Below are 12,676 nucleotides of genomic sequence, written 5' to 3'. Positions count from 1 at the left end.
TCAGGAGACAAATTACAAAATTATGACCCGGTGGTACCGAACACCAGCCCTACTTGGCAAACTGTTCCGGACGACATCAGACGCTTGCTGGCGATGCCAAAGCGAGACAGGCACATTACTCCATATTTTCTGGTCCTGCCCACGGTTGAGGCCCTTCTGGACGGAGATCAGGAGGATTTCACAAAAGTTCAAAGACCAACCCCCGATGACCCAGCGTATATCCTGTTACACGCCAATGACATCCCCACACGTTTTTACAAAAAAAAAAAAAAACGATCATCCGACACCTTCTGGATGCAGCCAAGGCGTGCATCCCCATTTGCAGGAAGTCCCCGAACCCGCCGACTGTAGCGATGTGGCTACGGAAGGTGGATGATATTAACAGGATGGAGGACCTGATTCTTACAGACCAAGATAGACATGAATCGTACAAACAAACCTGGCAGATGTGGAACATCTACACCTACTCAGATGAAGGACAAACCCTTAGGAACCTGACTTGGACCCTCGGGACAGATTTTCCCCCTGACAGTGAGGACGCAGATTTGTCGACCCGAGATGTATGTTGACGGGTCTGACAGACACACGGTTTCATGCTCGCGAGCTCCCCCCCCTTCCCTCTCCTTACGCCCCCCACTGGGAGTTTATCTCTCTGGGTGGCTATTCTTCTCTGCTCCCCCGAACACTTCTCGGGAGTTGCTATTCTCTTCTGCTTCTCTTTCCTTCTCTCTTACTACCGTTTCGATATTGGAAAAAAGTGGGCGGGTCCGCAGATCCTTGATTTCATGCCACGTCCTATGGGTAGATACTGTTAGAATGACAACGCCGAGATGGGTGTAGCATGGTGGGCTTAGCGTTGTTAGTACGGAGTCGGCTGAATGCCGCCCGTGAGGGCAGGTGGCCCGATACTACATGATAGCCTATCGGACAATCTGGTTGAACTTACTGACTACGTGTATCTGATTGAGTTCTGTCTGTATACCTGTGGATGTCATTATGTTTACAATGTTACTGTGATCCATGTGGACACGCTCTCTGTTGTAAATAAAGAATTTTGAAAAAAAAAAAATGGACTTGTAAAACGCAATCAGGTGTAGCTAATCACCTTCTCAATGGAACACAAAGCTATTTGACATTCAACTGTGATCAGCGGTGGTCATTTTGATTAGCTCAGCATGAAAAAGCTTTCCTGGAGCATTTTAGTCCCTGGTAGGGCAACTGAAGCAATCAATTATGGGTGCCAAAGCACTGTCAAAAGATCTCTGGGATAAAGTTGTGAGCTGGCACAAGTCAAAAGATGGATAAAAAATAAAAAGGCTAGCTAGCACAGTGTAGTCTATTATTAAAAAATGGGAAGTATTTGGTACAACAGACCATCCCTGGATCAGGACGGCGCTCCAAAATTGAATGAAAGAGCCAATAGGAAACTAGTCAGAGAGGCTACCAAGAGGCCTACACAGCAACTCTGAAGCAGTTGCAGGAATTTATGACAGAGGGGTTATTGTGTGCATATGATAACAATATCACAATTTCTCCACAAATGTGGCTTGTATGGGAGGGTTGCAAGAAAAAAGCCACTGATCAAAAAAGGCCACATGTATTCACAACTGAACTTTGCCAAAACGCACCTTAAAGATTCTGAGGCCACATGGAAAAGGATGTTATGGTCAGATGAGACTGAAATTGAATTTGGCCTCAACATTAAACGATATGTCTGGCGAAAAACGAATACAGCTCACTATCCAAACACCACCATTCCTAAAGTAAAGTATGGAGGTGGCAATATCGTGTTATGGGGGTGTTTCTCTGCAGCAGGGACTGGAGCACTTGTCAGGATAGAAGGAACAAGAATTTGACAGTATTTTGCCCCATCCATGAGGAAAATCTGCTGCCCTCTGCCAGAAAGTTGTCAGTGGGAAGGTTTATCTTCCAACTAGACAATTACCCATAACACACAGCAAATACGACCACACAGTGGTTGAAGGAGAGAAAGGTAAATGTCCTTGCATGACTTAGTCAAGGTTTTTTTCTTAATATATTCTATGCATTAAGATAAAAAAATAAAAAACTTCTGTGTGACGCAGCTACCCTGTTACCTGAGCCCCATCTCTATCCAGCGATGTTGCAGCAAAGACTTGGCTGCCTGGGACTCCCCTCCTCATTGGCTGAGACAGCAGTGGAACACCATTGGCTCCCGCTGCTGTCAAAGTCAGTGAGCCAATGAGGGAGAGGGGGAAGGGGCCTAGCCATGTCTCAGTGTTTGAATGGACACAGGGAGCTGCAGCTGGGCTCGGGAGCCCCCATAGCAAGCTGCTTGCTGTGGGGGCACTAGTCAAGAGGGGCCAGGAGTGCCAAAGAGGGAACCAAGAAGAGGAGGACCTGTGCTGCTTTGTGCAAAATCACTACGCAGAGCAGACAAGTGTAACATTGTTATTTATAAGCAGAAAAAAAAAAAAAAAAAAACGCAGACTTTAGTATCACTTTAGCCATTTAAAGGACCAAGCCTATTTTTGACACTTGTTTACAAGTTAAAAATCTATTTTTTTTGCTAGAACATTACTTAGAACCCCCAAACATTTTATATACATTTTTTTTCTTTTTAACCCTAGGGAACAAAATGGAGGTCGCTACATTATGTCACACCATATGTGCGCAGTGGTCTTACAAATGCAATTTTTTGGGGGGAATTTTTTTTTTTTTTTTATTAACCACTTGCCGGCGGCTGGCAGTCATGATGTCCTTGGCTTTGTGGGTGTATATCCGAATGATGCCTGCAGCTACACAGGCATCATTCAGATATCGGCTTTTTCAGCCGGCGATTTCCTACACCATAGGAATGATCATAGCAGCTGGTCAGGGGCCTAATCTTTCTTACAGGTGGCGGAGAGGGGACAGCCCCCCCCTCCTGCCGCTCTCTGGTGCTTCTACAGACTTGGATGTTTGCTATAGAGATTTCCGGCGAACCAAATAGTTGCCGGAGTCTATATTACCGTCAGAGGCTGGGCACGATGTTATGACATCAAGCCCTGGCCTCTACATTCAAACAAATGGCCTACAGGTGAGATGTGGGGTCTTTTTGACATATTCCAATTACAAGGGATGTTTACATTCCTTGTAATAGGAATAAAAGTGATCAACAAAAATGTATTTTTAAAAAAAGTGTCAAACTAAATATTGAGTAAAAGAATACATTTTTATTTATTTTCTTAAAGTGCCCCTGTCCCCGTGTGCTCGAACGCAGAAGCGAACGCATACGAAAGTCTCGCTCACATATAAAAACGGTGTTCAAACCACACGTGAGGCATCGCTGCGAACGTTAGATCGAAAGCAATAAATCTAGCCCTACACCAACTCAAAACGTGTAACCTGTAAAAAAAAAAAAAAAAAAATTTAAAGCGTCGCAGGGATTTTGAAGTAACAAAGTTTGGCGCCATTACACGAGCGTGTAAAATTTTGAAGCGTGCCACGTTAGGCATCTATTTACTCAGCGTAACTTCATCTTCCACATTATGCAAAAAAATCGGGCTAATTTTACATATTTTTTTTAAAGCACGAAATATGAAAATACCGTGCGACATAAGTTGCAATGACTGACATTGTATTCTCTAGGGCAGGGATATGCAATTAGCAGACCTCCAGCTGTTGCCAAACTACAAGTCCCATGAGGCATAGCGAGACTGACAGCATCAAGCATGACACCCAGAGGCAGGATGGGACTTGTAGTTTGGCAACAGCTGGAGGTCCGCTAATTGCATATCCCTGCTCTAGGGTCTCTGCAAAAAAAATATAATTATATATATCTATCTATCTATCTATCTATCTATCTATCTATCTATCTATCTATCTATCTATCTATCTATCTATCTATCTATCTATCTATCTATCTATCTATCTATCTATCTATCTATCTCTATCTATATATCTATATCTATATCTATATCTATATCTATATCTATATCTATATCTATATCTAGATAATGTTTGGGGGTTCTTTGGAATTTTCTAGCTAAAAAATATAAATTTTTACATGTAGGAGAGAAATGTCAGAATTGGCCTGGTTGGCAATTGGTTAATATACAAAAAAAATTCATATTATGTGAAAGATTATGTTACGTTGAGTAAATTGATACCAAACATGTCAGGCTTTAAAATTGCGCATGTGCGTAGAATGGCGACAAACTTTGGTATTAGTCTCCATAGGCGATGTTTTAAAAATTTCTACAGGTCTTAAAGTCAGATGCTTTCTTTTCATTTCAAGATTAAAAACTTTAGTAATTATATGGGCTTCAACTCTCAGCCAAGAAAATGGTGGCAAGACACCAAGACATCTGGACGCATATCACATATAACTGGATGTAATTTTTACAATTTAGATAATCAGTTAAAAGTCCATTTGTAATTGTTTTTCTTTAACCTTAGCCATACATAAAGGTATGGTATTGCTTACCTCCAAGCAATCTGACCCTTGGTGGTGCCCCTTTTTGTTTTTACACTACTAGACTTAAGTATCCTCTGTTTTTAATGGTAGGCATCAAGAAAGTTGCATCCGCTGAGCAGGTGGATGACAGGCCTGCGTCCACTGCGCTATACAGAGTGGACACAGCCCCGCTGTTCTCTATGGGGCGGTCGGATAGAAACAAGCCAGCTGTCCGTTTACACCCGACTGTCATCCGTCCCCCGTATGGGACAGGATCAGATGGGATGCCAGCGGGTGTCTGGAAGCTACATAACCGCTGACATCTGCCGATACATAGAGAGCAATGGCTGATCCGATTAGGTCTGCCTTAAAAACTGACAGACGAATCTGATTGGATTGTCTGTGTGAAACCAGCCTTTGTACTGTAAAAATAAAATGGATCTTGCACAGTAGTAAAAAAAACAAAAAAAAAACAAGTTTTTTTTTAGACAATGAGAAATATATAAAAAATAAAATTGGTCCAAGTCATGGCTGAGCCAGGGCACCTAAAGTATTGCTGGTAGCATATATCGTTAACTGAGGGGCATTCTTGGCACTTATACACAATCTTTTGGCTGAATTACTTTGTCCTGGTCCAAAACCCATACTGAATTTGTTTTCCCCTGAAACATAGCAGAAAAATAAATCTACTCTCACCTTTTTCTTCCTGAGGAGGTACTGCACAGATCTTACATGGCCACCAAGGGCGTCGACTGAACTTTGCCCACACAATGTCCCCTTCTTCATAGATTACAGGAGCAGCTTTTTTCCTCTTCGGTTGTCGCTATAGGAAATGAGAGAAAATAAAAAAAGTTTACTGCACGGCTCCTCCTACACCTCAGACACCCTTTAGAGGAAATCACAGAACAGGTTAAATGAGGACATTGCTTTGAACATGTACATTGTAGGCAAAAGCCATTGCAGAAAACAGTCACTGCTATTGACATTGGTATCTGCAGATTACAAAACACAAATTGCCGCAAAAACACTTTAAATGCTTTTCTGCAGCTTCTCCATTGAAGTATATTATTTGAACCAAAAAAAAACAAAATCGCACCGTTTTGCGTTAAAAAGTCCTCGCCCTTTCCAAATACGCAGCAGCTGAAAAAAATCATGGATGTGAACGTGTCCCATAGGAAAACATGTAAATGAACTGTAGTGTGTTTCTGCAAAAAGCACCAAAAAACAAACAGAGGTGTGACCCCGGCCTGAGATGTTTAGTAACATAATGGGGTTATAAAAACAAAGATAAGTACAAAAAGAGCAAATAATCGCTACTGTAAGGGGTTCATTTTTTTACTGTGGGACAGTGAAAGTAATATTTACACTAGCGATTTGCTTTTTTGTACTATAAAGGGCAAATTTTAGTTTTTTTAACCCCATTATGTTACTGTTCCGATTATTCGATTATGAAAATTGTAATCGATTAATTTCATAATCGATAGATTAGTTGTTTCAGAGATATACATCTCTCTCATTAGCTTGGACACAAAGCAGATATAACGTGCTGCACATACGCTTAAAAGGGAAAGTATATTTCCAATAAGTGATAGGGTCATATTAAAATAATTTTATTTTCACAATCCTTGATAATTTTTTCTGCTATTAACCACTAGACATGTGCATTCGTTTTCGTTAGAATGCATTTTCGTTATCGTTTTAACAAACGATAACGAAAGTGCAAGAAACTAAAACCGAAAGATCCGACATAAAAAATGCTTTATTTTCGTTTTCGTTGCGGTAAAAATTCGATATAGAGAGATTCGATATTATAGAGAAAAGATTCGACCTCATAGAGAAAAGATTCGACCTCATAGAGAAAAGATTCGACATTATAGAGAAAAGATTCGACACTATAGAAATAATAGATTCGACATTACAGAGAATAGATTTCTATTTATGAGAAAATAGATTCGACATTATAGAGAATAGATTCGACATTATTACTAGTCATACAACATTAGAATTCTTGTAGGCGGAATATTCAAATGGAAATGCACGATTCGACGTAAAGATTCGACGTTCCGTCGAATGTTCGTTTTTTTTGACCATTTGACAGAAACCAAAAAGATTCGACGTTCCGGCGAATATTCTTTTGACCATTCGACAGAAACCAAGTATTATTGGATTTTCGGACGAAAGCTATTCCCCAACGAAAAACGAAATAAATCAAAACGATTTTCGGGAGTAACTAAATAAATTTATTTTCCAAACGAAAACGAAAAAACAAAACTAAATATTCCAGTCTGCACATGTCTATTAACCACCTCAAATCAACACTGGGCACTTTCAGCCCCTCCCAGCCCAGGCCATTTTTCAGTGCTGTCGCACTTCGAATGACAATTGCAGCACTGTACCCATATGAAATTGTTATCTTCGAGACAGATAGAGCTTTCTTTTGGTGGCATTTAATCAACAAATATTGTATTTGTTTTTTGGACACAGCTTATAACATGGTAAAGGTCTGCTGCGATTCGCCCTTTACCCCTATCTGATCAGCTGTTTCCAAAGAGGGAGAACGTTTATGAACGCCCTCCCAGAACTATAGTAGAGCTGCACAATTAAATCGTGATCTCGATTCAACCCCCTGACGACTTCCAATGCAGTGTTTGCCGATTCTTTCATATAACAAGTGGAGAGACTTATCTGCTCAGTCAGCTGTCAGCTAAAATCATTTTTTTTTTTGCTAGAAAGTTACTTGGACCCCCCAAACACACACACACACTAATTATATATATATATATATATATATATAATTAGTGTGTGTGTGTGTGTGTGTATGTGTATATATATATATATATATATATATATATATATATATATATATATATATATATATATATATATATATATATATATACATATATACACACACACACACACACACACACACACACACACATATATATATATATACATACATACACACACACACGCACATATATATATAAAAATTTCACTTCAATTAATAAAAAAATAAAATTAAACAGAAGCAATTTTTTTTGTTTTAATGTGAAAGATTTCACGCCGCAAGAATCGTGCTCCATCTTCTAAGCAAAAAAAATAATTGTGATTCTCATTTTGGCCAGAATTCGTGCAGCTCTAAACTATAGTACCGTGCGGAGGTTTTTTACACACAGAAGTTTGCTCCAAGAAGGTTAGTTACAATGTTCCATGTTATTACAAACTTGGCAGACTGTTTTCTTTAGACCCGGTTCACACTGGGGCGACACGACAGGCGGCTCAGCCGCCTGACGTGTCGCGTCCCCATTCAATGCAGTGGAACCGTTCTAATAGGAGCTCCGACTTAGAAAAAGGTTCCTGTACGACTTTGGGGGCGGCTCGGGGCGACCTGCATTGACTTCTATACAGAAGTCGTTTTGCAAATCGCCCCTGAAGTCGTGCCGCTGCTGTGTGAATCGACTCTTAGACAAAGAAGTTTATCCCTTTGATCTAAGAAGGAAGCATTAGGCCCCTTCTACAAAAGGCATATTTCAGGCGTTTTAGCGCTAAAAATAGCGCATAAATAACGCCTGAAATAATCCTGCCCAAGCATTCTCAATGTGAAGCCTGAGGTGATGCGCTAGCGGGAGGAAAAAAAAAATCTCCTGCAAGCAGCATCTTTGGAGCGGTATAGGAGCGGGGTGTTTACCGCTCCTTCCCATTGAAATCGGCCGCAGCGTGCGGGCGGTATTAACCCTTTTTCGGCCGCTAGCGGGAGTTAAAACCGCACCGTTATCGACCGAATATAGCGGTAAATACATCAATATAGCGTCGCTAAAAATCGCATCGCTATACCGCCACCGCACCTCCCCTGCCCAGTGTGAAAGGGGCCTTAGTTACAATGTTTCCAGTTAAAGCGGAGGTCTGGCTTAAAAAAAAAAAAAAAAAAATTAAAAGTCAGCAGCTATAAACACTGTACACTTTAATAACACTTACCTGTCCAGGGTGCCCGCAATGTCAGCAGCCGAGGCCCCCATCATCCACTGCCCTATTCCCTACTGCGCGAGCCACGCAGCGCTATGTGAATGGGCGGATTTCTCCTGGGACACACACGAGGCCCCAGAAGACACCGCTCCCCATTTCCCAGGAGGTAGCACAAGGAGAAGAAAGAAGACCCACCGGGGACAAGGAAGTGGCAGATTAGGAGATCTGCCTAGTAACAGCCACTTCTGGTAAGTATTTTTTTGTAGCTTTTTTGCCACTTTTCATTTTTAGGGTAGACCTCCTCTTTAAGAACTTGGCAGACTGCCCAGATATTTTATTTTGACAGCTGAGTGAGCAGATAAAGTCTCTCCACTTGTTACATGAAAGAATCGGCAAATTCTGCATTGGAGATTGTCAGGGGGGTTGTGCAGCTCTATTGTTAGTGTGTATAAATCTGCTAGTACATCCAACACTCCTCTCCCCCAAGACTGACAGACAATGCTGCTGTCCAAAGGTGCACCCTGTGCTCTTTCATCCAGAGTGGGGGCCCTCTAATACAGGTGGTGCGTTACTGGCCAGATCACCAGGGAAAAAGGAAAATGCAGCAAACACATCTAATGATTAGTAAACTGGATTATATTACATTACATGTTTGGTTTTGGATTTAATACCACTTTTATTACATGTAGGGATTTGTAAATTGGCCACTAGAGAGGAGTTAATTATCTACAACAACGACTCCTGAAACCTGTCCTACAAGCTTATAAAAAGACATTAGATAAACAGGAAAGGCATTTCTTTCCATGAAACGGCCAAGTAGGAACTGTGTACATGGGAATTGCCATCAAACATTTGAATGCATATGTGTTTTAAACAGGGGATGACAAATTTGCTTGGAATCTAGGAGCCAGCTAAAAAAGTTAGGAGCCAGAAAACGTGCCCCGTCCCGACGAGCTTGCGCGCAGAAGCGAACACATACGTGAGCAGCGCCCGCATATGTAAACGGTGTTCAAACCACACATGTGAGGTATCGCCGCGATTGGTAGAGCGAGAGCAATAATTCTAGCCCTAGTCGTCCTCTCTAAACAACGCATATGGAGATTTTAAAAGGGTAAAAGTTTGTCGCCATTCCACAAGCGGACGTAATTTTGAAGCGTGACATGTTGGGTATCAATTTACTCGGCGTAACATTATCTTTCATAATATAAAAAAAAAAAAAAAAAATGGGGATAACTTTACTGTTGTCTTATTTTTTAATTAAAAAAAAAAAGTGTAATTTTTTCCCAAAAAAGTGCGCTTGTATGACCGCTGCGCAAATACGGCGTGACAGAAAGTATTGCAACGATCGCCATTTAATTCTCTAGGGTGTTAGGATAAAAAATATATATAATGTTTGGGGGTTCTAATTAGAGGGAAGAAGATGGCAGTGAAAATAGTGAAAAATTCCATTAGAATTGCTGTTTAACTTGTAATGCTTAACTTGTAATACCAACGGCCAACCACCAGATGGCGCCAGCTTACACATCTGGTGGTAATAACTTGTAATACCAACGGCTCACCACCAGATGGCGCCAGTTTGCCCCCCCTTCCAAGCCAAGTCGCCAGGACCCCATTTCTAGTCGCCATGGCGACCGGGATTTGTCGAGCCCTGGTTTTAAAGACCAAATGCTGCAGGTCCATTGCAGTCTAAAGAATGTTAACCACACTGTGCTCATCCCTCACTCACTCCGCTTTCTCTTCCTATTGTCAACACATGAACCGATTGGGCTCTTGCACTGCTTTATCTTCTAAAAACTCCAGCTCTGCTACACAGGGACTGCAAAAGGCCAATACCAGGTCTAATTCTGCGTCGCACAGATTTGGACGGTGTCATTGATGGCAATAGTCGCCGCCGATTTTGCATGTCAAATCGCATTCCAAATCGGCCTGATGTGAATGTGGGCCAAGGCCAGCAATAAATGGATGGAATCTCGACCAGTTAAAACTGAAGTAGTTTTTTTTTTGCAGGTTTATACTTGCATAGGTGGATGCAGCATAGGTCTGATGCTGCGTCTGTCCCTCGCCGGCTCTACACTGAGAACCGAGTGATTGCACACAGCCGATGGCTCGGTTCTCACAGGTCCCCGAGTAGAGAACAGCCGACTGTCAATCAGCAGCTCTCCTCTCATTTAGTCTGTCTGGGATTACATGAGGCAGAAGGACTTGAGGCAGCCATGCATCCACTCTCTCACGTCTCCCCGCAGCGATGTAGTCCCAAGGGAGGGGGCGAGCACAATGACTAACCCCCCAGCCAGAACGGCTCGGATGATGGGGGCAAGCTTACTGAGGAGGAACAGGAAGTGAGAAAAACCATTTAGAAGGGAAATGGAAGGAAAAGGTAAGTGAACCACCAATGCATTAGCTTAAAGGAACCCATTTAGAAAATAAAAAATGAACCTTTACAACCCCTTTAAGAGTGATGAAGACATTGTAAAAAGACTTAAGTCTTAGCATTAGGGCCGAAACAACTAATCGATTAAATCGACAACTAATCGATTATGAAATTAATCGATTACGATTTTCATAATCGATTAATCGGCCAGTAACATAATGGGGTTAAAAAAACTAAAATTAGCCCTTTATAGTACAAAAAAGCAAATGGCTACTGTAAATATTCCTTTCACTGTCCCACAGTAAAAAAAAAAAAAAATGAACCTCTTACAGTAGCGATTATTTGCTCTTTTTGCACTTATTTTTGTTTTTTTTACCCCATTATGTTACTAAACATCTCAGGCCGGGGTCACACCTCTGTTTTTTGGTGCTTTTTGCAGAAACACACTGGAGTTCATTTACATGTTTTCCTATGGGACACATTCATGATTTTTCTTCAGCTGCTGCGTATTTGGAAAAGGCAAGGACTTAACGCAAAACGGTGCTTTTTTTTTGGTTTAATATACTTCAATGGAGAAGCTGCAGAAAAGCATGTAATGTGTTTTTGCGGCAATTTGTGTTTTGTAATCTACCCGACAACAAATTGGCCCCAAATTTTTTTTTAAATTGTATTTCTTTTTTTTAAAGGCCATTATCCGATGAATTGAAACAATAATCGGCCAACTAATTGATTATGAAAATAATCGTTAGTTGCAGCCCTCCTTAGCATTCTATACTCGCGTCTAAAAAGGATGGCGAATCTAGATCTACGTGTTGCAACCCAAACCCCTAAGGCCTCTGCCCTATGAGGGGGTCGAGGTTTTTGAGAACAAGACACTTGAGAGCATCCTCTGTATAGGAATACTGCTTTTATCATGTGACATCTCTAATAATGTTGTCCAAAGTGTCAAGAAGACAGCCCCTCCCAAACATTAAGCGTATGAGAAGTCTTTTGCATGCATCTTTAAAGCGGAACTTCACCCTAAAGTGGAACTTCCGCTCATCGTATTCCCCCCCCCCCCCCCCTCCGGTGCCACAATTGGCACCTTTCGGGGAGGGGGGGGGGACAGGTATCCTTTCCCACTTCCGGGAGTCCGGCCACGGCCGTGACGTCACCGCGGGGCTCCCTCCTCCTCCCCCTGGCCGCAGGGATAATAGAAAAGAGGAGCGGGGCCTTGCGCAGTAGGGTTCCCGACGTGAAGCCGAAAGGCAAATCAAAACCATTGTGGAAATTTTATTTGATGACCACGTATAAAACTATCAACTCAGTGAAGTAATATAAGGTAACCACAGAACGTGCTCCATTAAAACTGGATTACATTGGTTGCACTGTTCAAGGTCCAGACAGCTGTGGTCTGACAAATAGGCAGTCTACAAAAAAAGCGCTTAAGAGCATGTAAAATTTTCTATTCATAGGATCCTTAAAAAGGCAAAGATACATTCTGGTGAAAAAGTGATCGGTCTACCCAAATATATAAGACGTTTGGATCCACTATCAGTACTGACCATTTCACTGTAAACTATGTCTGTAGGATGGAGTCTCCCGATATCTGGATTGCGCCAATCTTCATAGACTGTCCCTTTTGCTTGTGAACAGAGCAAAACAGTTTTAGATTTTGCAAGTCTCTCTATTCCCAAAGGGATAGGACAAGACGGGAAGGGGTCAAAAGCAATAAGACCAAGACCTTCTCAAAAAGCGGAGACGTGCAGATCCAGATCGGTAGGGCGATTGTGTGAGGGTATAGTAGCCTGTGTATCTGGGCCTGGGAGAAATATCTTCCAATAGCAAGACTAAAAGACTACAACTGTTAGGTCATTAGATTGTAAGTAATATGATTAAGTAATGTGATGAAATACTCTGTCAACCACTTGAGCTTAAAGTGG

The 12,676-nt window shown here is 41.6% G+C and overlaps 1 protein-coding gene across 2 annotated transcripts in view; it reads right to left on the bottom strand.

Moving 5' to 3' along the window:
* The window catches only part of NSD1 (nuclear receptor binding SET domain protein 1), an 85,245-nt gene that overhangs the window by 59,279 nt on the left and 13,290 nt on the right, over nucleotides 1–12,676 (bottom strand). For both annotated transcript variants that reach the window (XM_040344419.1, XM_040344418.1), the window contains exon 3: nucleotides 5,114–5,240. In XM_040344419.1, the coding sequence (XP_040200353.1) occupies nucleotides 5,114–5,240 (127 nt within the window). The remainder of the gene's footprint in view (nucleotides 1–5,113; nucleotides 5,241–12,676) is intronic.

This window comes from Rana temporaria, chromosome 3 (assembly GCF_905171775.1).
Source record: "Rana temporaria chromosome 3, aRanTem1.1, whole genome shotgun sequence".
Taxonomy (NCBI): domain Eukaryota; kingdom Metazoa; phylum Chordata; class Amphibia; order Anura; family Ranidae; genus Rana; species Rana temporaria.
This window is presented reverse-complemented; position numbering and strand designations above follow the sequence as displayed.